We start from the raw sequence: 27,532 nt of genomic DNA, 5'->3' as shown, positions 1-27,532 counted from the left end.
CATGAATGATTTTGGCTCATAAATCAAGACAAAAGATGGTGTCATACGAACGAAAATGTTCAAACAGAAGGTTATTTGATTACTAAAAATTGAGAACTGAAATGGGGAATATGTCAAAGAGACAACAACCTGAACAAAGAGCAGACAACAAGTGAAGGCCACCAATGGGTCTTCAACGCAGCAAGAAAATCCTGCACCTGGAGGTGCCTAATCACAACAGGCCTAACCTTGGAAAAAGTTATCTTTGTTTGTTTGTTTGTTGTACTATTCAGATTAAGATGCAATCTTGTTAAACTGACATATTTCAGGTAAGGCAGGTTATGTTGTACTTTGGATCATGTTGTATAAATCAAACTTTTGTGAATTCAAGAAATTCAAAATGGCAACCAAATTCATGTCAAATATGGGTTTGACAGTAAATTTTAGCAAATGTCAAAAGTTGCTACATATGAGATTAGAATTTCCATTTACCCTTTTATTAAGGGGTCATCAAAAATTGTCAACTATTTTCAAAAGTGTACAAAACGTACACTTGGGGGGAGGGGGTTAAAAAATCAACATTTTTACTGTATGCTTTTTTTTCCATCAAATAAAATAGTTTCTTTTCAATGCAAATTTCAATATTAAACTACACTTTAATAGACAGGATCTTCTTTTTATTAAAAATGATCGATTCTTGTCTTGAAATCTGAAAACAGTTGATGTACGCTTTTTGAAGGAGGGTGGGGGGGGGTCTGAAAATGTGTATGTTTTGTACTCTTTGGAAAATGGTTGACAATTATGGATGACCCTAAACAGGACAGATGTTTGATAACATTGTTAAATCCCTTCTATTGGATATTACTTTCAGTACAAACTGATAAAGTAAACAGGATGAATACCCAAGTACTAGTATGCTGGAGAGCCGTGGTGTAGTGGTTAGTGCATTGGACTACTAAAACAAAAATTCCTGGTTCAATTCCAGTTCAGGGATGAAAATTTCAGGGACTGAATTTTCGACTCTCCCATGACACCATTTGCGATTATGGTCTTGAGACACGATGATAGTCTGTTGGATTTGGACAATAAATGGCTGACCTGTATTAAGAGAGAGCCATATCTCTTGCACATTAAAGACACCCTACAAGCAGCACTCGCACCTGCAAAGTGGAAAGGGATTAATATAAGTTGCAAAACTTGTTTCAAAATCCATTATAAATAAATATGTTTAAACTTAAGTATGCTGTGATATAAACCAATCTTTTTCTGCAGTGTATGTAAAGTCAGACCAAATAAAATGTCGTGCTTATGCTCTGGCAATGTTTAAGCATGGTTAAATTAACATTTACTGTGAAAAAATGGTAAAATATGAAACAAAACTGTCATCAGGTAAACTCTTTTTAATAAATAAATACTTTATCATAACAAAAAACTAGTTGTCATGGAAACAGGTGTCAATTATCAATGAGTATCACAAAATAAAGAACACTGACTTCTTTGATTTAAACATTTCTCTGACACAGATTATGTTTTATACAATGTGTGGAGCAAATAAATATCCCTATATTAAAATATATGTACAAAAGTATAAGTGTTTATAATATTAACCCTAATATCATTCAAACATAGTCCCAATTAATATGCATGACTTTTGAACTTCAATCTCATGTAGTCATCATCACAACAATAATACATGCCCAATGCATTCAAACTATTTCATTTCTATGTTATTGATCCACTAAATCTGGGTCCTGTTCTGTTAATCATTAAAGATTCTGATGTAAATGTCTATTTGGAATTTGGAATGCTATATTTATTAAAATATGTAATAAAAGTTATAAAATAAAAGCAAAAATAAAACCATTTCAAACAGTCCTGGGGAAATGTGAGATCTGGTGATTTAAGATAAGCAATGTTTCAAAAACTTTTGTTTACCTTGATTACGGAAGCACTAGTTCAAAATTGCAAGTTAGGCCAAAAAAAAAGTATGTGTGTTTACTGTATTCCTACCTACCCTAATTGTTTTTGCCATTTTTGATTAAGCACTGTTATAGTCAAAATGTTGCTCCCATAGACTCAATTTAAAAAAGAAATCTCTACCTACCTACCCTATTTTTTTTCCAGTATATGACAATAAACACTCATTCTTTTTTGTTTGGTCTTATTATCTCTATCTGTTACAAAGATATGGACATTGGAAACTACATAAATATAATAGACAAAACTGACTTAATTTTGTTGATCAGTTCACTCTGCATCAAACCTTTCATTTATCTTCATAAAACTAAAGTAAGTTTGTCAAAATCTGCACAGTTATTCACAGATTAATATTAGCACAGTACAAATGAATTTGCCATCTGTAATTTGAAATTTTTAAGAATTCATATTTTGGTACCAACACTTACAAACGGTGGTACAAGCTTCGAATTTTTTCAAACATTGATACATTTTAGCTTTTCAGAATCGGGTAAATATAAAACAGATCCATTAAAATCTGGTGACAAAATCATTCAGAAAATTTATATAGGAAATGAAAGGCAATTGGGATCCAATTTCAGTTAATTGATTTAACATTTTTTATTTACATAAAAACTAAACTAGAGGCTCTAAAGAGCCTGTGTCGCTCACCTTGGTCTATGTGAATATTAAAGGAAGCAGATGGATTCATGACAAAATTGTATTTTGGTGATGGTGATGTGTTTGTACATCTTACTTTACTGAACATTCTTGCTGCTTAAAATTATCTCTATCTATAATGAACTTGGCCCATTAGTTTCAGTGGAAAATGTTAGTAAAAATTTACAAATTTTATGAAAATTGTTAAAAATTGACAATAAAGAACAATAACTCCTAAGGGGGTCAATTGACCATTTCGGTCATGTTGACTTATTTGTAAATCTTACTTTGCTGAACATTATTGTTGTTTACAGTTTATCTCTATCAATAATAATATTCAAGATAATGACCAAAAACAGCAAAATTTCCTTAAAACTAACAATTCAGGGTCAGCAACCCAACAACGGGTTGTGCGATTCATCTAAATATTTCAGAGCAGATAAATGTTGACCTGATAAACAATTTTACCCCATGTCAGATTTGCTCTAAATGCTTTGGGTTTTGAGTTATAAGCCAAAAACTGCATTTTACCCCATGTTCTATTTTTAGCCATGGCGGCCATCTTGGTTCGATGGCCTGGTCACTGGACACATTTTTCAAACTACTAACCCAAAAGATGATTGTGGCCAAGTTTGGATTAATTTGGCCCAGTAGTTTCAGAGGAGAAGATTTTTGTAAAAGATTACTAAGATTTACGAAAAATGGTTAAAAATTGACTATAAAGGGCAATAACTCCTAAAGGGGTCAACTGACCATTTCGGTCATGTTGACTTATTTGTAAATCTTACTTTGCTGAACATAATGGCTGTTTACAGTTTATCTCTATCTATAATAATATTCAAGATAATAAGCAAAAACTGCAAAATTTCCATAAAATAACTAATTCAGGGGCAGCAACCCAACAACGGGTTGTCCGATTTGTCTGAAAATTTCTGGGCAGATAGATCTTGACCTGATAAACAGTTTTACCACATGTCAGATTTGCTCTAGATGCTTTGGTTTTTGAGTTATAAGCCAAAAACTGCATTTTACCCCTATGTTCTATTTTTAGCCATGGCGGCCATCTTGGTTGGTTGGCCGGGTCACCGGACACAATTTTTAAACTAGATACCCCAATGATGATTGTAACCAAGTTTGGTTGAAATTAGCCCAGTAGTTTCAGAGGAGAAGATTTTTGTAAAAGTTAACGACGGACGACGACGACGGACGCCGGACGCCGGACGCCGGACGCCGGACGCCAAGTGATGAGAAAAGCTCACTTGGCCCTTTGGGCCAGGTGAGCTAAAAAACAAAAAAAAACACCAGAAGTTCAGTTGCAGAATAAATGATCAGTTCAAAGAGTTGCCTGCATCAAACTAGTGAATTGACTGTTTCAAATACAGAACTGTTATTCCTTTCACAATGTTCAAAATAATATACTGAAAACTTTTTCTGGAGCTTGTTAAATGGCATTAAACATGGAAACATATTATGTTAGTTTCTATTCTAAAGAACTTTTGACATAAAAGACTATATTTCTTTTAAAATTAAATCTTCATATTGAGAGAATTTATATGTAACAAAGACTAACGTTAAATCTCAATATGTTTGGGTTAATTATAATCATCTAAAATAATCTAAATGCTTTTACAAAGCATCTTTCAAAGCAACATTTACATATATTACAAAATAATAAAACAAAAACAGGTTTAAAACAAAAGATAACAACATTTCATTGTACCACAGGGTTAAATTATCATGACCTCATTTTAATGGAAGACTAGCTGGTGACTTAGTCACCTAATAGTTCTGTCTGTTATATAATATCTGAGGTATTATATTTCTGGTGGTGTTTATCTAATAATAATACTATGAAAACTGACTTTTTGTAATTGTACATTATATATGACCTTTAAACCTTTTCGACAGTTGACCAATCATATATTTGTTGAAAGTTCATGTTGCCATTCTATTGATATTTAGTTCATCTGAGTGTCCACACTCATCTTATAAAAATCTGATGACACTTTGTTATAATTACAGTTTTGATAATTGTCATGTAAGGACATGAAATTTGTACCTACCCAATTTTGAAGGTGTGCAACATTACAACAAATTTGAGTATTGTTAAAAGGTTGAAGAAAAAGATGGAGTATTATCAGATCCTTATAAACAAAGTGTGGACACACCATCAATACTTAATGATTAATAATTAATATGATTTATTCGCCAACATCTGCGTCTTTGTCTCCAATCAAATACAATAAATGGAAAGCCACAGCTAGGAATGAAGTTCCTAATAAATCCCCGATAGCTGTGAGGTATGGTATAGCTACGTTGTCTGGATCATCTCCCAGTCGCCATATCAGATGGACCATCCAGTTTGCCAAAAACAACAGAATAATCACCTGTAAGGAAACAATCATCTCTAATTATTTTTCAGGGAAAGTAAAAAAAAGGTTAGACTTTACAAAATAAACAAAACATTCAGAGATAGTAAACAATTTAAATAATATAAAAATATATTGCATTTGTGTACAAACAAAACAAGCATATAACATTTCAAATAATTGCCACGGTATAAGGATTTTTATTATGCAGAAAAGAAATTCAGCTATTTTGATTTGTTGTAAACGTTTATAAAACTTTGACAACTCAATGTTTGTATCTTCAGGAAAGACATTTGAATGACCTCCTGTACATCTACAATAAGAAAGGTATTAAACTTATCTCCATTACATGTACAATAAGAAAGGTATTTCAACTATTTCCCTTACATCTACAACAAGAAAGGTATTAGACTTATCTCCCTTACATTAACAATAAGAAAGGTATTACAATTATTTTACTAACATCTACAATAACAAAGATACAAGAATTATCCCACTTACATCTTCAAAGACAGGCATTTGAATTATCTCCCTTACATTTCAAACTCTTAATGTTTCTGCATAGCAGATTACTGCACTACTGTTCTCAAAACCATAGTATACTTTAATGTTATAGTTAATACCAAAGATTATAATTCCTGTGATAAATTTCAGAAACATTCAAACACATAAATATGTAAATACTTCTTTTATTCATTAAAGACACAAATTAATCATTTCATTTAAATTTTAACATATTTTTTTCTATTAGTTTACCTATATTTTTATATGCTTGAATGTTTTCTTAATTTATCATTATTATAGGAATTTTTATTATTGTATATTAGAGGATGAAGTCTGCATTCAAGTAGAAAATGAATATGATTATTAAAATACAATGTAGTCCAAATCATTACTTTTCTCTTTTCTTCCCCATCTTCCATGAATGCAATGTAATATTTTGCTGTCTAATGGGGACAGCATCTGCATTACAATAAAATCCAATAGCCAAGCTGTTAGCATATCAAAGGAGTAAGTTTTTTCTAGAAAACCATATTAAAAGAGCACATGATTTCCCAATTATTTTATACCAGATTACCTAAGTGAAAAATAATAATAAATTTTAATTTTTTTTAATTTGTACCTTTTTACAGACTTCATACCCTTTTTGGAAAATAAGAGTTCATGTTTGTTATATATACAAAGTTAAATATTGCGTTCCTGCAAGAAAAACACAGACATAATTTTGGTCCAATCTTTGATCTATTAGCTTGACCTAAAAAGATAGAACCATCTTCCTGTCTTGACAAATTATATAGATGTCTGTTTATGGATTTAGTTTATATCATTTGAACCAAAATTTTGTTACAATATCACTTTTGCAAATGTGCAAAAACGAACAAAATATCATGAACTAACCATGCTAACATTTATAACTTTATAATTTAGACAGATAGGCGATGTTTCTTACATTAGATTTCTTATTCATGTTATTCTAGATTTAATTTTTACAGAAATTAAAATGGTTTTCAACAAGTTTGTGACTAAGATAATATTTCCAATTATGGTTCAGAAAATGATGCTATCCTGCAGTGCATGGTTCCTACATCAAATGAGTGTAAACATGGCCTTTATTATGGGTTTATGTCATGGTATTCCTTGTTGTTCTATTGTCAAACATTATAACCTACCCCCCTTTAATCTTTAAAAAAACATACAACATTACTGTATTTATTGAAATTGATGAAAAAAAAAAAAAATGGAATATTGTAGTAGGCATAAAATCATATGACATAATGGCCTTGCAGAAAAAAACCCAAAGTATATACATGTATCTTATTGTCCTGTCTACGACTGGCTTATAAATTAACTAACTTTCAAAAACTCCAATGAGTCATTATTAAATCAGTATTCAGTATATAAAAGATATTGTAAAGTGGGAAAAAAGTTCAATGGTAAATGATCAAAGGCATTCAATAACAAAGTTTTAATCAGGCATTATCTTTTTCTAGAAAACAAGTATTTTTAACATGTTTGCTTTAACTGCATGTAATAAATATTTCAAAATGCTATAGTTAACATTACTTATTCAAGTTGTTGCCATAATTTGAAAGAAAGGTCTAATAAAGAAAGTTTCATGAAAAGCTACACTAGAACATTTAAATATTTATCATGTGCAATACTTAAGTGAAATCTAATTATAATTTAAGAATATGTTAGTACTATACCAAGGTATTCTTAAAAAATTTACAATACAGAAAAACTTCATAGTGAAAGCCTTTGATCAAGTAATTCCAGTATCCCAAATTATAGGAAGGATCATCCAATCCAAAGAGTTCATTAGGAGAAGCTGTAAGGATCACCATATCCAAAAGAAGCCCCACGTTTTTACCAGATAAATATAGCATATAAAAGGCAACAGCTAGGAAAGCTGTGCCAAGTAAATCTCCAATAGCAGTTAAGTATGGGATGGCAAAATTGTCTGGATCCTGTCCCCAATTCCAAAACAAGTGTACAATCCAGTTTGCCATAAACAGTAAGATCAAAACCTAAAATGTGTACATACATATGAAATATCTAATTAGTTAGGCCATATAAAAATAATGATCATCCTCTATCCAGATTTGTATGGAATAAACAGGAGTAAATCTCTTTGCTTTTTGTTTTTTGTATTAACAATACTTTTAAATTCCAATGTTAAACCAGGACAACTATATTCAATAATTCATTGCACGATCAATAATGCTGAAATCTGCACAAATCAATCAAGTGGTTCAACTAAAATCACTCTTGCTTCTAAATACTGACAGATCTATCCAATGATTAGTCACACGATCATTCAATGATTCAACACACAATCACTCTGATGCTAAACCTGGACAAATCTATGACTATGTACTGATTCAACACACAATCACCTTGATGCTAAACCTATTAATCTACTCAATGATTCAACACACAATCACTCTGAAGCTAAACCTGGACAAATCTATTCAATGATTCATCTCACAATCACTCTGAAGCTAACTCTGGACAAATCTATTCAATGATTCAACACACAATCACCTTGATGCTAAACCTGGACAAATCTACTCAATTATTCAATACACAATCACTTTGAAGCTAAACCTGGACAAATCTATTCAATGAATTATCTCACAATCACTCTGAAGCTAAACCTGGTTAAATCTATTCAATGATTCAACACACAATCACTCTGATGCTTAACCTGGAGAAATCTACTCTGGTTGTCTGGATACAACACACAATCACTTTGATGCTAAACCTGGACAAATCTATGTAATGATTCATCTCACAATCACTCTGAAGCTAAACCGCGACAAATCTATGTAATGATTCATCTCACAATCACTTTGATGCAAAACCTCGACAAATCTATTCAATGATTCAACACACAATCACTTTGATGCTAAACCTGGACAAATCAATTCAATGATTAAACACACAATCACTCTGATGCTAAACCTGGACAAATCTGTTCAATCAATGATTCATCACACAATCACTCTGAAGCTAAACCTGGACAAATCTATGTAATGATTCGTCTTACAATCACTCTGAAGCTAAACCTGGACAAATCTATTCAATGATTCATCTCACAATCACTCTGAAGCTAAACCTGGACCAGGGATGGGCACGATTACTGACAAATGTAATCGATTAATAATCGATTACATGAAGGATTTTTGTGCAATCGATTAATAATCGATTACTCAAATTTTAGTATGTAATCGATTACAATCGATTACTTTATCAAAAGTATTTACATTACTTTTCGATTACTGTCAATTACATACTTCAACATTTCAACAAAAAATAACAGGAGTAAGGAGTAAAACACAATTATATTGCTCAACATTTGTATAGTGGAAATTAAGATCTTTACCAAGTTTCTTAATTATAAGTTAATAGCTGGTTTTTTTTTTAGATCAAATCCCTTGATGAAGATTAGAAATATTTAAAAAAAAACTTGAAATTTTGATTTTCAACATAAATGAAAGATGTCATCGCATTGCAATACTCACTTATTCATAACTAATTGTTTTTAAAAATTTAGCTTTCTTACTGACTTAGGTTAGCTTTTTTTGTTTTTACCCTTTAAAATAAAATATTTTAGCATAGTTAATTATAATGTTTAAGGAAATATAAAAAAAAATAGAATAATTAATTAGTTCAGCTAAATTTTAAGATCAAAATTTATTTTTATAATGACATGCATGATTTAAACCTTTTGTTTGGATAACCACCCTAATTACAGATTATTTAACTGCCACTGGAGTACAATTTATAACCTGGGGCTAAATATTGTAAATTTCCTTCTTAATTGGACATAAGATAATTGAAATAAAAACAAAGTATGATTGTTATTGACTAGAAGACTTTGATCATCTCATTAGTAAAGGCAAGAATGTTGTTAAGATTTGTTAACTTCTTTAATCCAATTATATACAAAATATATTTATAGTGTCAAAGAGATACATCTATTTCTAAAAAGAATTGCTATGCATTGCCATTGGTTCATTGTTAAAAGGATTTTGTGTTTTTTTTAATTTAATTTATATACATGTATATCATACCATTTAAGAAATCAACTGTTTATCTATTCTAAGCTTTAATTTCAACTCTGATTAAAAATTATGTTTTCAGGAAATTTAATACAAATAAGCTTACTACTTTTAAAAAATGTAGTACAGAACTTAACGAAAGCCAGACACATTTCTTATTTAAGATCGATTTTATTGTTTCAAATCTATTTTCTTGTTTTAATATTAAAGCTCTTGAATTATTGACAAGCACATACATCCATTTGTTTCAAAGCTAGATATAAAGTAAATTTAGGTAGGGATCTGGTTGCTCATAATGCAGCTTCAGACAATAGATAGAAATAAGGGAGTTGCTTAACTCTCAAGTATTGTTGATGCATAATATTTTATCTGTACTACAAAGTGATAACATACATATTTTCCTCTGAAATAGGTTATTTTTCATCAAACTATTTTACTAAAGTAATCGACATGTAATCGAAAAAGTAATTGATGATTACATTCAAATATTTACTGTAATCAATTAAATTACGATTACATGTAATCGAAAATGTCTTCGATTACAGATTACTGTCGATTACTTGAAAAAATGTAATCAATTACAATCGATTACGATTACAGATTACGATTACCCCATCCCTGACCTGGACAAATCTATGTAATGATTCATCTCACAATCACTCTGAACCTAAACCGCGACAAATCTATGTAATGATTCATCTCACAATCACTTTGATGCAAAACCTCAACAAATCTATTCAATGATTCAACACACAATCACTCTGAATCTAAACCTGGACAAATCTATGTAATGATTCATCTTACAATCACTCTGAAGCTAAACCTGGACAAATCTATTCAATGATTCATCTCACAATCACTCTGAAGCTAAAACTGGACAAATCTATTCAAAGTTACAATACACAATCACTTTGATGCTAAACCTGGACAAATATATGTAATGATACAACACACAATCACTCTGATGCAAAACCTGGACAAATCTGTTCAATGTTACAACACACAATCACTTTGATGCTAAACCTGGATAAATCTATTCAATGATACAACACACAATAACTCTGATGCTAGACCTGGACAAATCTATGTAATGATTCATGTCACAATCACTCTGAAGATAAACCAGAACAAATCTATTCAATGATTCATCTTACAATCACTCTGAAGCTAAACCTGGACGAATCTATTCAATGATTCATCTCACAATCACTCTGAAGCTAAACCTGGACAAATCTATGCAATGATTCATCTCACAATCACTTTGATGCTAAACCTGGACAAATCTATGTAATGATTCATCTCACAATCACTCTGAAGCTAAACCTGGACAAATCTATTCAATGATTCATCTCACAATCACTCTGAAGCTAAACCTGGACAAATCTATGTAATGATTCATCTCACAATCACTCTGATGCTAAACCTGGACAAATCTATTCAATGATTCATCTCACAATCACTCTGAAGCTAAAACTGGACAAATCTATTCAATGTTACAACACACAATCACTTTGATGCTAAACCTGGACAAATATATGTAATGATACAACACACAAACACTCTAATGCTAAACCTGTACAAATCTATTCAATGATTCAACACACAATCACTCTAATGCTTAACCTGGACAAATCTATTCAATGTTACAACACACAATCACTTTGATGCTAAACCTGGACAAATCTATTCAATGATACAACACACAATCACTTTGATGCTAAACCCCAACAAATCTATGTAATGATTCATCTCACAATCACTCTGAAGCTAAACCTGGACAAATCTATGTAATGATTCATCTCATAATCACTCTGAAGCTAAACCTGGACAAATCTATGTAATGATTCATCTCACAATCTCTCATGCTAAACCTGGACAAATCAATTCAATGATTCAACACACAATCACTCTGAAGCTAAACCAGAACAAATCTATTCAATGATTCATCTCACAATCACTCTGATGCAAAACCTGGACAAATCTGTTCAATGTTACAACACACAATCACTTTGATGCTAATTCTGGACAAATCTATTCAATGATACAACACACAATAACTCTGATGCTTAACCTGGACAAATCTATTCAATGATTCATGTCACAATCACTCTGAAGCTTAACCTGGACAAATCTGTTTAATGATTCAACACACAATCATTCTGATGCTAAACCTTGACAAATCTATTCAATGACCCATCGTTCAATCACTCTGATGCTAAACCTCGACATATCTGTGAAATGATTTATGTCACAATCACATACAACTTAGTTACAATGATTTGATTAAATACAATGTCATCTGGGAGAAAATATTAATAATCTTAAAATGTAACTGACAATATATTTCCTAATTCAAAAAGATTTCAATGTTATTATATAAATTTAATTTATTTTAAAAATCAGTCACCACATTGGAAATATGAATTATAAATCGGGTTATGTATTTCACACAAAATCAAATAATCCATAAGCCCAAAATATTTTAAGAAGCACCAACAACAATGAAATAAGCAATTTTGTAAAAATTTACCCCAAAAACTAATCTATTAAAAAAGATTTTCAAGAGTAGTTATACTGTACCTGTAGCATTGCTGCTGTGAGATAAAACGATGCAAATGTCCATGTGATTGATGTGTGACCTGCTTTCATGTAAGCTATAGTATACATAAATATTAAATGCCCTGGTATCACTAATGCTAATAACACTCTTGTAGCTTTTGCTGTTACATCTACAAAAGACAAACATTTATTTATTTAGTTAGTCTGTGTTTTTGAACTAGGAAACCCCCCAAAAACACAATATAAAACCAGATTTTTTTAAAATCTAATGAGTGGTTCAGAAGAGGTGATCTTCTTTTGTAGATATGGCCAAGCACTTGCTTTGCTATGGAAATTCTTGCAGTTATAATATTCTTACTGATGAAAAAAACTTTCACTATAGTCGCTGTCATGTAAAATTGACATTGTGTTGTCTGTCAAAATATTTTTAGTTGCCAGCCGCATTCACTGGAGATGACGTTTTTCAATTAGTGGAATCAAAATTCTTTCCAAAAAAACACTACTGTCCTTTCTTCTAATGTGTTTGCACTGTATAATCCTGACCTTCACATAACCCAAGATTATTTTCAATGATGGAATCTGACATTTTTATTACTGAAAGTGTTGCCGTGGAGTTTCACATGAAGTCTATTTGCTTGGGCCTCTCAGATCTTTTCATCATTTTTATTGTTTACATGAAAAAAGGGAGGGAAACTGTATCACATCAATGACATGTACATAGATGGAGAATAATTTTTTTTTTGTAAATAGAAACCATGATGGCGGATTGACAACGACAAATAATCTTGGATAAATGAAAGTCAGGATTATACAGTGCAATCACAACAAAAGGCTAAGAACAGTACTGGATTCTTGGAAAGATTTTTGATTTCGCTAATTGGAAAATAGTACTTTTTTTTCTTTATTTCATTAGACAGTCTTGAATCAAACTGCTTATTTTTGTTCAGAACATTTCATTATCTTATAAGCTTAATAATGATTAGAAATCTAAAACTTACTTGATTTACAAAATGTTCCAAATACATTTGGACAACCTTTGACATCCTCCACTATTCCTTTTCTCTTTTGTAAATGTAATAATGTAGTAATACGACTAGCTTGAACAGCGACTAAATTTCCTCCCACCCCTGAAATATAACAATTAATAAATACCATTACAACAAAATCATTTATCATCATAAAATTACTTTTCCCAAAAATGCTCTTTAACATTGAGTGAATGTTATTCTGTGAATTAAGGGATATTATTGATCATTACACAAGAGATATGAAGAGACTCAACTTAATTATTAATGAAACAGAGAAAAGACATGAGTTACAAAATTTAACTGGCAGCCACTAGACAACTAGTACTAGCAATTGATAAAACACAAAATGAAATATACATGTTTTTTAAAATTTAATTGTTTAGAACTTACACAGGTTAAAATACTGCTATTTTAACATATAAAGGGATTCATAGTTAATCACAAATTTGTATACTTCTTAAATCAGATATTTTCAACCTCCTCCACAGCAACACCATTGATACAAACAATATTTAACAAATAACAAACAGAAATACCACTTAGACACTAAATTAAAACAATTACATACCTCATACACAAGACAAGTTACTATTTACCACATGTTGAAATAATGCTCCCTTGAGAGCTAAATAGGAACACTTCCTTGTGACTTAGTCACCTTACCACAGGTTGAAATAGTATACATAATATCCATGTGTACTATCTTAATGAATACACTGGAACATAAATCAACACATAATATTAAACCTAGCACCAGGGATACCAAATCAACTCAAATTATTTTTTCTAATAACTAGAACATCATATCCACTTGTAATATGTAATCATTTTCCCAGTACACTGGGTCATCCAACACATAGTGACTTACCATTTATCACAGGCTGAAAAACTGCAATACCATGATAATTCCCTACAGTAAAATCTAATATCAAACCACCTACACTGAAAGAGAAAAAGCCCTTTGTTAAATATATATTGTGTATATTGCTTTCAATATTTAAAAAAAATGTGCTATTCTCCTACAATTTATGTTGTCAATACTTTTTTTTCAAATGAAATAGCTATTGAAGAATATGTCAAATTAATTCATTAGAAAACAAACTGATGCACTTTTTATATGCATAATTATATTCTGGTAAATGATTGTACAAAAGGTTGGGAAAATTAACAGTACAGCAGGTAATTTCAAAATGTTTGCTTTTTAAAACAATTATCATTTTAGTTGCATGTTGTCAAATTTTCTTTACATTTTGAACATTCAAAAAAAGTTAATATAATTTTAGTTTGAGTAGTTTATATCTCTAACTGGGAACTTGTGTCTATTTTTGAATAAAAAATATTGCTTATTATAAACAAGCAATTTATCAGAGAAAAAAAAACCTGACAATTTTAGCAAAACCAGATGCTCCGCAGGGCGCCGCTTTAAACGACTGCAGAGTTTGAACCCTGAACATTGGGGCAAGTATGGACACAACATTCAAGCTTGATACAGCTCTGAATTTTGATTGTGATTAAATAGTTGACACAACACAGGTTTCTGACAAATAATGAATGTGGTCTAAGAACTTAAACTTAAAAACTTTAAATTTTAAATTGGACATTACCTATTATGGTCCAATATCCAAAATCTAAATACATGGTTAGATTCAGCATATCAAAGAACCCCAAGAATTCAATTTTTGATGAAATCAAATAAAGTTCAATTTTGGACCCTTTAGACCTCAATGTGGACCAATTTGATAACCGGGCCCAAACATCAAAAATCTAAATATATAGTTAGATTAAGCATATATCAAAGAACCCCATTTATACAATTTTTGTTGAAATCAAACAAAGTTTAATTTTGGACCCCAATTTGGACCAACTTGAAAACTGGGCCTATAATCAAAAATCTAAATACATGTTTAGATTCAGCATATCAAAGAACCCCAAGGATTCAATTTTTGTTTATATCAAACAAAGTTTAATTTTGGACCACGATTTGGACCAACTTGAAAACTGGGCCCATAATAAAAAATCTAAGTGCATGTTTAGATTCAGCATATCAAAGAACCCAAAGGATTCAATTTTTGTTGAAATCAAATTAAGTTAAATTTTGGACCACGATTTGGACCAACTTGAAAACTGGGCCCATAATAAAAAATCTAAGTACATGTTAAGATTCAGCATATCAAAGGACCCCAAGAATTCAATTTTTGTTGAAATCAAACAAAGTTTAATTTTGGACCCCGATTTGGACCAACTTATAAACGGGCCAATAATCAAAAATCTAAGTACATGTTTAGATTCAGCATATCATAGAACCCCAAGGATTCAATTTTTGTTAAAATCAAAATTAGTTTAATTTTGGACCCTTTGGACTATAATGTAGACCAATTTGAAAATGGGACCAAAAATTAAGAATCTACATACACAGTTTAAGATTCGGCATATCAAAGAACCCCAATTATTCAATTTTTGATGAAACCAAACAAAGTTTAATTTTAGACCCTTTGGGCCCTTTATTCCTAAACTATTGGGACCAAAACTCCCAAAATCAATCCCAACCTTCCTTTTAGGGTCATATACCTTGTGTTTAAATTTCATAGATTTCTATTTACTTATACTAAAGTTATGGTGCGAAAACCAAGAAAAATGCTTATTTGGGCCCTTTTTGGCCCCTAATTCCTAAACTGTTGGGACCAAAACTCCCAAAATCAATCCCAACCTTCCTTTTATGGTCATAAACCTTGTGTTAAAATTTCATAGATTTCTATTTACTTATACTAAAGTTATAGTGCGAAAACAAAATGTTTTCGGACAACAAAGACGACGACGACGCCAACGTGATACCAATATAAAATCACTTATCTCCCATTTATTCATACTAAAAACTTAAAAGTTAGATGTCTTCATAGCAAAATACCAACAAACTGATCAAATAAATAGAAACTATGGATCCATGTGCTAAATAGTTTATAGTCCTGAATATAAACCTTACCTACTTATCACCATTGCGCTCAAAACAGGAGTCCACCCTTCTCGTATTGCTTCATTAGAATATTTATTTTTTAGTGATATATATATCCATATTGGTACTAAAGCTAGAAATAAAACTATTATTGAGGGTGCCAACCAATGTTGTTTACCTGGAAAAAAGAATAAATAAAATATCTGAATTTATTATACCTCAGTTATCATTTTCTGTATAAAATAAGTCATGAAAATTACAAGCGTTTAACTATTTTGCAGGTCAATAGTTTCAAATGTTTTGCCCTTAATGAAAATATTTGACCGTGAGTGTCATTACGTTTCACAGAATTTTCAACTGTGGGATTGGAAGATGTTGAGAATACTGCAGGAGTATCAACATCGCTTTTTACCTCCTTGTATCTAGGGTTGATGTCAGTTTAGGACTTAACCTTATAATTCAGAATATATGTGAAGTTAAACAGTATGGTTGGGTTTCTGCTTTTCATTATTTTTATGCTAGTTACATGTAGCTTAGTTTCGACATTTATTGTCAGTTGTCTCTTTCTGTATAATAAAACAATTACTGACTAGATATTTGTGGAATGGTAAGTTTATTTTCCCCTTGGATACAACTGTTGCCCCTGGCTATGCTTCAGCACAATAGTTGCCCCTCGGAGGACTATAAACTCACTATTTCAATCATACTCTGTCAATAAGTATAAACGTTGTATTAAAAATTCATTTTTTTTCGTTGGTACCAATTTTTGTAGATTCAGGAAAACTTGTGTATTCATAGATATTTGTATACCTGCCAAATCTGCATACAATGGTATATAAAATTGATACTTCATTGACATTTCTGGTTTAACTTTATCCAAGGAAATAGGTTCCCCAGAAAATATACTGAATCCATAGTAAATGAAAATTTACATCTGTCTAAATGAGTATTCCAATATTTACTGATAATATGATGAATGAATGTATAAAACACAAACTGTGATTGATTATTTGTTTAGGTTTAGTATTTCTGCCTATTGTAGGTGTTTTGTTTAAGCTGCATTGTGTAATGGCCCTTAAAAGTGATAAATAAATTTAACAGTATTTAGTAAACAATGCATATGGCTATGTCTTTATTTAAAAGTCTTATTCTTTTGTAATACCTATACATATGGATTATACAAGACTTTTTAAGGTAAAATAATTAAATATACTTCATTTCCTTTTGTTTATACTTAAAAATACTAGAGTTGAGATCTTTTTGTCATGATTGTATTCAATGTAAATGTTTATTGTTATTTGCTTGATGCCCAGTGCATTATATTGAATCTGATAGATATGATAAACCAGTTTTCTTGTTTCAATTGTTTTACATTTTTAAATTTATTTCATGACCTTTTGTAGCTTACTATGAGGTGCAGGTTTTGCTCATTGTTGAAGTCAGTAAGGTGACCTATACTGTAGTTGTGAACTTCTACATCATTTGGTCTATGGAAAATAGTTCTCATTGGCATTCTTATTTTTCAATCAACATTAAGTCACGCTGGCATGCTGACATTATTTTTTATTATTGAAATCTTCTGAAATCAATTTTGTACATTTCATTTAAAGATTCACAAGACCCCCTTCTTTTAGCTGTGGATTTAGCTTCCTCAAATCAAAAACAGAAAAAATAAATTTCTGAGACGGAGACAGTTTAAGCATTATAAGATCATGTTTTTAGAAATAATATTTGAAAATCTATCTTCACATCTTTAAGCCAATATAGGTGTGTGTAAAATAGAACAAATCTTACCTATTGCATTAAATAAAAAAGAACTAACACCTGAAAGTAACGACAGCGTAGTTAAGTCCCCTAGACTAGCAGCAATAGGTGTCGCCACATTGTCAGGATTAATATGAAATCTCCTAGAAAGCAAAACAACAATTACCATCACAGCACCTACAAAAAGAAAAGAAATTATTGTTCCTCAGTTTCCATTTTCTATATAAAATAAAAGTAATTATTTCACTGTTTATACATATTGATAGCTTAATCAAAATTTGATTGGTTGAGACTATCCCACGTGTCATTGAACAAATCTTCATATTCCCTTCTGAGTATCATATTCAACTCTGAAATGTAGGGACTGCATCATACGACGTTACGCGCGATTAATGTACATAACGTTTGGAACTCCTTTTTTTTTGGTAAATAGCGACAACAAATTGTTGAGTTCAAATTTATTTCAAACAATTAAAACAAAAAAGACTAATGATTAACTTTTGATTTATACTGTCGATCAATGTGTGTGTCATGTTTAGTTATAAAAACAAGAGGATAAGACAAAAAAGTATACCAACCAACATTTTATGTTCTGGTCGAAACAAAGCATAGGCAGTGGAATAAAACATTTATTTCCCTTGGCTTCGGGAGATATGAAGATTTGTTCATCCTCGAAAATTCATACTTCCCTCGGGCACAGCCCTTGTGAAATATGAATATTCTTGGGTGAACAAATCTTCATATCTCCCTCAAGCACAAGAAATAAATGTATAATGTTCTTACAATAGTGTTAAAAAGGGAAGTAAAATTTGTATGACAATAACAAAATTAAGGAGGTAATCCATTAAATAAGGAATATATTTGTGAAAATTGTAACAAACAAATGTACCTTTGAATTTCAAGTGCTAAAATTACAAGTCTACCTCATTTAGAGCAAATATTTTCAAATACATTTATCCAAATGAAATAGAAGCATGCATTCACTAGTAAACCAGAGTAAGGGAAGTAATGCAATAATGTGTTTGAAATAGTTTCAAAAATGTATTTAACTTTATGCATCTGTGACGGGATTGCTTCCCTTAGAAAAACTTAGTAGATACTTAGTCAGCCGTAAGCGGTTGAGCTAAGGAAGTACTTCTTTAGCTCAGTCGGTTAGCGCGCTGCCTTGTAACACAGAGGTACCGGGTTTGAGTCCCGGTGGAGACAAGCAATTTTGTAATGAAATTCGTGCTCTCCGGTTACATTGGCGCCCAACAAGAATAACCCACGGTTAGAAGAATTACCTAGCCAGGTTAAAATATAAATATAAAAAAGATGAAAATATCATCATTATAGAGTATAATGACTCTTGAGGTGGGAGAAGTGTGACGGGATTGCTTCCCTTAGAAAAACTTAGTAGATACTTAGTCAGCCGTAAGCGGTTGAGCTAAGGAAGTACTTCTTTAGCTCAGTCGGTTAGCGCGCTGCCTTGTAACACAGAGGTACCGGGTTCGAGTCCCGGTGGAGACAAGCAATTTTGTAATGAAATTCGTGCTCTCCGGTTACACATCCATATATATGATACAGATAATCTATCTTACTTAAAAGTTTGAAATAATCTTGAAAATTGTTGAAACAAATGTACCAATTAATTTCAAGTGCTTAAACTGCAATTCAGCCTCATTTAAGGCAAATATTTTAATAGACATTTATCTAGATAAATTAAAATCAAACATTCTTTAGAAACTTTTTTGTAATGTTATTCTAAGATTGTCATGCTCATTTATCTCTCATTGTTTAATGAAGCTTGTACAAATAGCTTTTAACTTTGACTTGTAAGATAAACAGTTGATATGGTTCATAAAGATTAGGACTGTGGTAATGCAGACATGACCTTCGTAAACAATACCCATTCATACTACCTAGTCAACATCAGATTATTGCCAGTTGTCATTGAAAATGTTTTATTGTGGATCCATTTATTTTCAGGGTATCAATTTTCGTGGATTGCTGAAAACTTGCATAATCGTGTATATTTGATTTCATGGTTTTGCCAATATCTATATACAAAGCCTATTGAAAATATGTTATTCGTTGAACATCTGAATTCGTGGTTCATCTGTACCAACAAAACCCATGAAAATTAGTATCCAACGAATAATAATGAATCCACATTATCTCCCATTAATTTCCTCTAGCAGCAGATAAGTATTCTATGTATTGTTGGATTACTGTCTCAATGAAGAGTACCTCATATCTATTTAATTAAAACAACCAACCTAATACAAAGCTAGCTACAGCTGCTGTAAGCATACTACTGGCACATAACAGCAGGGCATGGTGTAAATTAAATTCACCATCCGGTATCCATCCCATCACCATTGCAACCAGTGATGCTAAAAATCCTACAACTATTGCCTGTGCCTGAAGAAAAAAGAAAATTCAATTTTGTCAGTCTTAATATATACTGTAAAGAAAGCATCAAAACATAGGAAACCAGATGCTCCGCAGGGCGCAGCTTTATACGACCGCATAGGTTGAACCCTGAACGGTTGGGGCAAGTATGGACACAACATTCAAGGTGGATTCAGCTCTAAATTTGGATTGTGATTAAATAGTTGACACAGCATAGGTTTTGGACACAGAATGAATGTGGTCTAATGAACTTAAAATATTTTTTTTGTCTTTGAGCAATCACTATGCTGTTGAATATTAATCCTCTCAAAAAAATGTTTGAAGAAATTTTCTTTTTATTTATGAAATCTGAAATGAGAAAAATTAACCCCCCCCCCCCACCATTTTTTTTTCACATCCCCCTTTCCCTTTTTTCAAAACTGATCTCAATTCAAATTTCTAATGGAGTTTGCAACAATAACTACTCATTTAAATACATCATAAAATATTAAAATGTAACAAAAAGTGCTTGTTATCACTGAATGGTAAAGAGTGTTTTGTGTTTTAATTTATCAGTTGGTAGTAAAAGTGAATATACATTGTATAAAACAATGATTTAAGTTGATTCAACTACTATTCTGGACAAAGAAAGATAACTCCAATCAATTGAAAATTTCTTGCTATTGCACAATATTGTGCAATTAGATATTTCTTGCTATTGCGCAATACTGTGCAATTGAAAATATTTGCTATTGCACAATACTGTGCAATTGAAGATTTCTTGCTATTGCACAATACTGTGCAATTAAACATTTTTTGCTATTGCACAATACTGTGCAATTGAAGATTTCTTGCTATTGCTGAATACTGTGCAATTGAAAATTTCTTGCTATTGCACAATACTTAATATAATAATTTTGGATCCTGATTTGAACCAACTTGAAAACTGGGCCCATAATCAAAAATCTAAGTACATGATTAAATTCAGCATATCAAAAAAGACAAAGAATTCAATTTTTATTAAAATCAAACTTAGTTTAATTTTGGACCCTTTGGTATTTAATGTAGACCAATTTGAAAACGGGACTAAAAATTAAGAATCTACATAAACAGTTAGATTTGGCATATCAAAGAACCCCAATTATTCAATTTTTGATGAAATCAAACAAAGTTTAATTTTGGACCCCGATTTGGACCAACTTGAAAACTGGGCATATAATAAAAAATCTAAGTACATTTTTAGATTCAGCATATCAAAGAACCCCAAGGATTCAATTTTTGTTAAAATCAAACTAAGTTTAATTTTGGACCCTTTGGACCTTAATGTAGACCAATTGGAAAATGGGACCAAAAATTAAGAATCTACATACACAGTTAGATCCGGCATATCAAAGAACCCCAACTATTCAATTTTTGATGAAATCAAACAAAGTTCAATTTTGGACCCTTTGGGCCCCTTATTCCTAAAAACCTGTAGGGACCAAAACTCCCAAAATTAAACCCAACCTTCCTTTTATGGTCATAAACCTTGTGTTTAAATTTCAAAGATTTCTATTTACTTATACTAAAGTTATGGTGCGAAAACCAAGAATAATGCTTACTTGGGCCCCTTTTTGGCCCCTAATTCCTAAACAGTTCATACCTCAACTCCCAAAATCAATCCCAACCTTCCTTTTGTGGTCATAAACCTTGTGTTTAAATTTCATTGATTTCTATTTACTTATACTAAAGTTATTGTGCGAAAACCAAGAATAATGCTTATTTGGGCCCTTTTTTGGCCCCTAATTCCTAAACTGTTTGAACTAAAACTCCCAAAATCAATCCCAACCTTCCTTTTGTGGTCATAAACCTTGTGTCAAAATTTCATAGATATCTATTTACTTAAACTAAAGTTATAGTGCGAAAACCAAGAAAATGCTTATTTGGGCCCTTTTTGGCCCCTAATTCCTAAAATTTTGGTACCAAAACTCCCAAAATCAATCCCAACCTTCCTTTTGTGGTTATAAACCTTGTGTTAAAATTTCATAGATTTCTATTCACTTTTACTAAAGTTAGAGTGCGAAAACTAAAAGTATTCGGACGACGACAACGCAGGACGACGACGACGCCAACGTGATAGCAATATACGACGAAAAATTAAAATTTTTGCGGTCGTATAAAAACTGTTTGGATTACACTTATAATATAACAGATTCACAACAATGTTCGAACCATAATAATAATTTACCAATAAAGAGAAAGAAGTCTATGCAAGTATTCTTTAATATTGTATAATTTGTTATTTGTGTTTTTGTTACATTATTATACAGTTCTTTAAGAGTTCAGTGTTTTATCAGTTATTTTTTGTTTGTGCTGGGTTTTATTGTACTTTTTTTGGTACAGGTGAGCGGACATTTTATATTTTTAACACATGACCTATTTCTTATTGATTTAACATTTTTTAACAAGTAAAATAAGCTGAATGATAGCCGTCTATTATATATCCCATTGTTTGAAATAGCCATATGCTCAACAAAGTTGTGCAATAAAAACTCTACAGGGAGCCTTCAAATTGATTAATTGAAAAACCTATGCCTTAATAATAATTTTATTTTATTTTGATTATAAGTTTTTATACTTTGCCTGAATTGCAATTACTATTTTAATAATTTATAATTTCATCTTTTTACATTTGCCTTTGGCTTTGCACTGTTCCTCTTTTTGAATACTCTTTAAATTTGTGACTTCGTAATATCTAACCTGAACGAGAGCCATATTACCATCTATCATTTTCATAATATCTTACCTGTACAAGAGCCATATTACCACCTATCATTTTCATAATATCTAACTTGTACAAGAGCCATATTACCACCTATCATTTTCATAATATCTAACCTGTACAAGAGACATATTACCACCTATCATTTTCATAATATCTAACCTGTACAAGAGCCATATTACCACCTATCATTTTCATAATATCTAACCTGTACAAGAGCCATATTACCACCTATCATTTTCATAATATCTAACCTGTACAAGAGCCATATTACCACCTATCATTTTCATAATATCTTACCTGTACAAGAGCCATATTACCACCTATCATTTTCATAATATCTTACCTGTACAAGAGCCATATTACCACCTATCATTTTCATAATATCTAACCTGTACAAGAGCCATATTACCACCTATCATTTTCATAATATCTAACCTGTACAAGAGCCATATTACCACCTATCATTTTCATAATATCTAACCTGTACAAGAGCCATATTACCACCTATCATTTTCATAATATCTAACCTGTACAAGACCCATATTACCACCTATCATAATATTTAACCTGTACAAGAGCCATATTACCACCTATCATAATATCTAACCTGTACAAGAGCCATATTACCACCTATCATAATATCTAACCTGTACAAGAGCCATATTACCACCTATCATAATATCTAACCTGTACAAGAGCCATATTACCACCTATCATTTTCCATTTCTCTCCAGGTTTATCCATATTACCCATGTGTGCCTGTGAAGAAAACAGTCAAACAAAGGATAAATCAAAATTTGTGATCAATAATTGCATTTTTGTTTTCAAATAGCCACTTTCAATTAAAAACAGAAAGTTAACATTGAAATACAAAGATATAATCTATAAAGCTTTTTGAGCAAACTTAACAATCTTAATAATTTGATGGAAATAAAGAAATATCTCTATTAAAGTTAATGGTGTTCAGAATTTGTTTAATGATCTTAACAACTATATTTAAAAATATATCAGGCAAGTGAACCAACGTTTTCTGGCAGTACAAACTGGTAAAATAATCCGAATTCAACTTAAATCATTGAAAAATCATATCATTCAGTCAAACTACTTGATAAGAAAAGAACTCTTGTTGACATATTTGACAGAAATTGAAGCAAGATTTCTAGACTTGATTTTATGTAGAACACTAAGTCTTGTAAAATCTAGACTTGATTTTATGTAGAACACTAAGTCTTGTAAAATCTAGACTTGATTTTATGTAGAACACTAAGTCTTGTAAAATCATAAATAACTTAATCTGCTATATTACCTGCGTAGATAGTCTAGATGCTAATGTCATTTCCAAGTTGCCTTTTAAACCAAGGAGAGAAGGAACTAAAATAAATATCTCAGAAACTTTTGTATATACATCCCAATGCTGAAATTAGAAAAAAGACATTGCTTATTAAAACTCACAGATTTTACTTTAACATATTTCATAATTTACTTCCCTTACAATTTGCCATTGTTGAGCTGTTGAACAAATATAAATATAAATGGAAATGGGGAATGTGTCAAAGAGACAACAACACAACCATAGAGCAGACAACAGCCGAAGGCTACCAAAGAAAGTCATTCTGTTCAATAACTTTTTAGAAAAGAGTGACTTAATATTTGTTGAACAAAGGGACAGATGAACAGCCCCTTGGAAGAACACTGTCCCAGGTTTTGGGAAGGTTGGTACCTTCAAACTAGTTTAACCAAGCCATTTTAATATGTGCCTGTCCCAAGTCAGGAGTTTATAATTTAATGGTTGACATTTATAATACATTTGTTTTTTGTTTATTGTTTTGTAGAATGTTTTCTTATTTTGTGCTCTTACATCACTGTACCAGATTAGGGGAAGGGTTTGGCCCCATCTATAAACGTAACTAGTGTAGTAACTCAGCCACATTCTGTATGTGACTGTCCAAAGTCAGGAGCCTGTGATTTAGTGGTTGTTGTTTGTTGCTGTGTTGCATATTTGTTTTTACATGTAGTCCATTTTTTTGTACATAAACTAGGCCATCAGTTTTCTTGTTTAAATTGTTTTACATTTGTCATTAACAGGCCTTTTATAGCTGACTTTACAGTATGGGCTTTGCTCATTGTTGAGGACATACAGTGACCTATAGTTGTTTACAACTGTGTCATTTTGGTCTCTTGTGGAGAGTTTTCTCACATCATACCACATCATCTTTTTTATAAACAAGCCAACTACAATATAAAGGTTTTAAATGTGCACATAGCTCCCAATTGGCTGGCATTGCAGGACTCAGGGACATGCCTAACAATTATGCTGTAGCTATATAGGGTAGACAAAATATTGGCAATTCAATCCAAGTGTCCAATTAACAAAAATGAGTGTCTTTGCTATCCCATAATTTGCAGCCAACATAAAAAACGATTTTAAAGTTTTCCCTGTCATCATCATTATCATTAAACCTTTAATATTGTATTCATTATGATTTAACTTCAAAATTCTGGATTTATAAGGTAGAGGAAAATGCTTATTTCTTTGAAAACATAAGATTAAGCAGTCTATTTCTACCAAGCATGCTCTTATAAGCACTGGATTTAGAGTGTAAGTCAGAACTATTTTATGGAACTTATCATTTTGGTTTGACTGATTTTAGTTATCACATGAATCATTGCTAGTTGTCTGCCCAAATACCTGACAGTCTTTTAATGTCATGATAAAAAGAGGGGCCAAAGATACCAAAGGACAGTCAAACTCATAGATAAAAAAAAATGACGCCATGGCTAAAAAAGAAAAAGACAAGTGGACAAATAAAAGTAGACAATACACAACATAAAAAACTAAAGACCAAGCAACACAAACCCCATCAAATCTTTGGGTGGGGAGGGTGTCACTTGAAAGTCTGTATGAAACATTACACAATTATACATGTAGTACAAAAGTTCTTCATTTACCTGAACTATATCTAGCACCATGCCAGCACCAACAGTACCAAATCCTGCTATGATGAATGGAAAGAAGACTTGAAGACCGATTGTCCACCAGCTCTCGTCAACTTTGACCTCCCTGTTGTCTTCTTCAATCAATACATCTGGTGAGGCACAGATTTCATCTCGAGATAACAGCGGTGTCTGATCAAAAAGTGTGTTCTCTTCATCCTCATCAGAATAGCCTGCATTAACTGTTCCATTTTCTTGCTTTAAAATATCTTTCATTTGAATTGTTCCTAAATCAACTTCCATCTTTGGTCTTTTATGTGTTACAGATTTTTTAATGGAGGGGTGTTGGGTTTTGGAGGGAGGGTTCTTTCTTTGTCGTAATTCATACCCTTTCTTATCCATTTCAGCCGTCACAATACATTTCAAACCTATTTAAGAAGAAGGGTTGTCACAGAACAATCTTGCCTGAAATAAAACAAAATAAAATAATTCTTGTTTTACTTCACGTAATTATATACATGTATATAAATCATGATAATACATCTATCTACAAAAGCAGTTGTCATTAGTTGGTTTTTATATCACTGTCAACTAACTTATTCTCACTCATTTTTTTTACATTTTATCACTTCTTGCCAACTTTGCAGGGAAATATTTTGGCTTGTAAGTCTTGAAATATCCCATGTATTTGTGATTATTCATTTTTACAGATTATTGATGGTTTTTCAAGTGAGAGGGTGTTTTTAAGCTACAAGGTGACAATCTCTCCCGAAGGTGACATTCCTGTCATCACATGTAGCTGAGAAACATCCTCAAGTTAAAGACCATTGATTATCTATAGCTATTAAGGACCTTTATCCTAGGAAAAGTAAGGATGTTATACATTCTCTTACTTGTCTGAGAAAACCACATATCACTTGAGTTGGGCGATATGAAAAATTATCACAAAAAAAGATCAATGCAAAATTTGAGATAATAGCTCTAAATATAATAGAATATAGGTCATGTTGTGTTACAACCAGCTCACTTTGGTGTAGCTATCAAAAAGATAGGGTAACAATTATGCAACCATCACACTTCAGTGTAATCATCACACTTCAGTGTAACCATCACACTTCAGTGTAATCATCACACTTCTGTATAACCATCACAATTCAATATAATTATTACACTATAATCATCACACTTTAGTGTTACCATCACACTTCAGTGTAATCATCACTGTAAGGAGTACCATCACAATCACAGGTCAGAGTCCTACATCATTTTTATTTACTGTCATGACTGAAACTTAAAGAACCAGATGCTCTGCAGGGCACAGCTTTATACAACCACTGAGTTCAAACCCTGAACACTGTTACAGTTAGGGCAAGTATGGACACGACATTCAAGCCGGATACAGCTCTGAATTTGGATTGTGATTAAAAATATGAAACAGCATAGGATTCTGACACAGAATGAATGTACATGTGGTCTAATGAACTTATAAATTATTTTTTTTGCTTTAGAGTAATTCACTATGCTGTCGAATATTTGAAGATATTTTCTTTTTAATTTCTGAAATCTGAAATGAGAAAAATTGTAACCCCCCCTCCCCTTCCAATTTGTTTTCACCCCCCGCTTTCCCTTAT

General features: G+C 31.5%; 1 protein-coding gene across 2 annotated transcripts in view; it reads right to left on the bottom strand.

Moving 5' to 3' along the window:
• Positions 1 to 1,364: 1,364 nt before the first annotated feature.
• Positions 1,365 to 27,532, bottom strand: part of LOC139511280 (solute carrier family 41 member 1-like) — a 31,594-nt gene continuing 5,426 nt past the window's right edge. The window contains exons 2-12 of one of the 2 annotated variants that reach the window (XM_071297907.1): positions 25,917 to 26,366; positions 24,274 to 24,381; positions 23,655 to 23,726; positions 20,089 to 20,233; positions 17,861 to 18,007; positions 16,097 to 16,244; positions 13,985 to 14,058; positions 13,087 to 13,215; positions 12,110 to 12,258; positions 3,886 to 4,982; positions 1,365 to 2,576 (exon numbers count right to left, since the gene is read on the bottom strand). In XM_071297907.1, coding sequence (XP_071154008.1) covers positions 4,797 to 4,982; positions 12,110 to 12,258; positions 13,087 to 13,215; positions 13,985 to 14,058; positions 16,097 to 16,244; positions 17,861 to 18,007; positions 20,089 to 20,233; positions 23,655 to 23,726; positions 24,274 to 24,381; positions 25,917 to 26,303 — 1,545 coding nt within the window. In that variant the 5' untranslated portion in view covers positions 26,304 to 26,366 and the 3' untranslated portion in view covers positions 1,365 to 2,576; positions 3,886 to 4,796. Of the gene's footprint in view, positions 2,577 to 3,877; positions 4,983 to 12,109; positions 12,259 to 13,086; positions 13,216 to 13,984; positions 14,059 to 16,096; positions 16,245 to 17,860; positions 18,008 to 20,088; positions 20,234 to 23,654; positions 23,727 to 24,273; positions 24,382 to 25,916; positions 26,367 to 27,532 lie in introns of both variants that reach the window. The other variant, XM_071297898.1, reaches the window with a different exon arrangement.

The sequence above is a fragment of the Mytilus edulis genome, chromosome 1 (assembly GCF_963676685.1).
Source record: "Mytilus edulis chromosome 1, xbMytEdul2.2, whole genome shotgun sequence".
NCBI lineage: Eukaryota > Metazoa > Mollusca > Bivalvia > Mytilida > Mytilidae > Mytilus > Mytilus edulis.
Note: the sequence above shows the minus strand (reverse complement) of the source record. Positions and strands in the feature narration are given on the sequence as shown.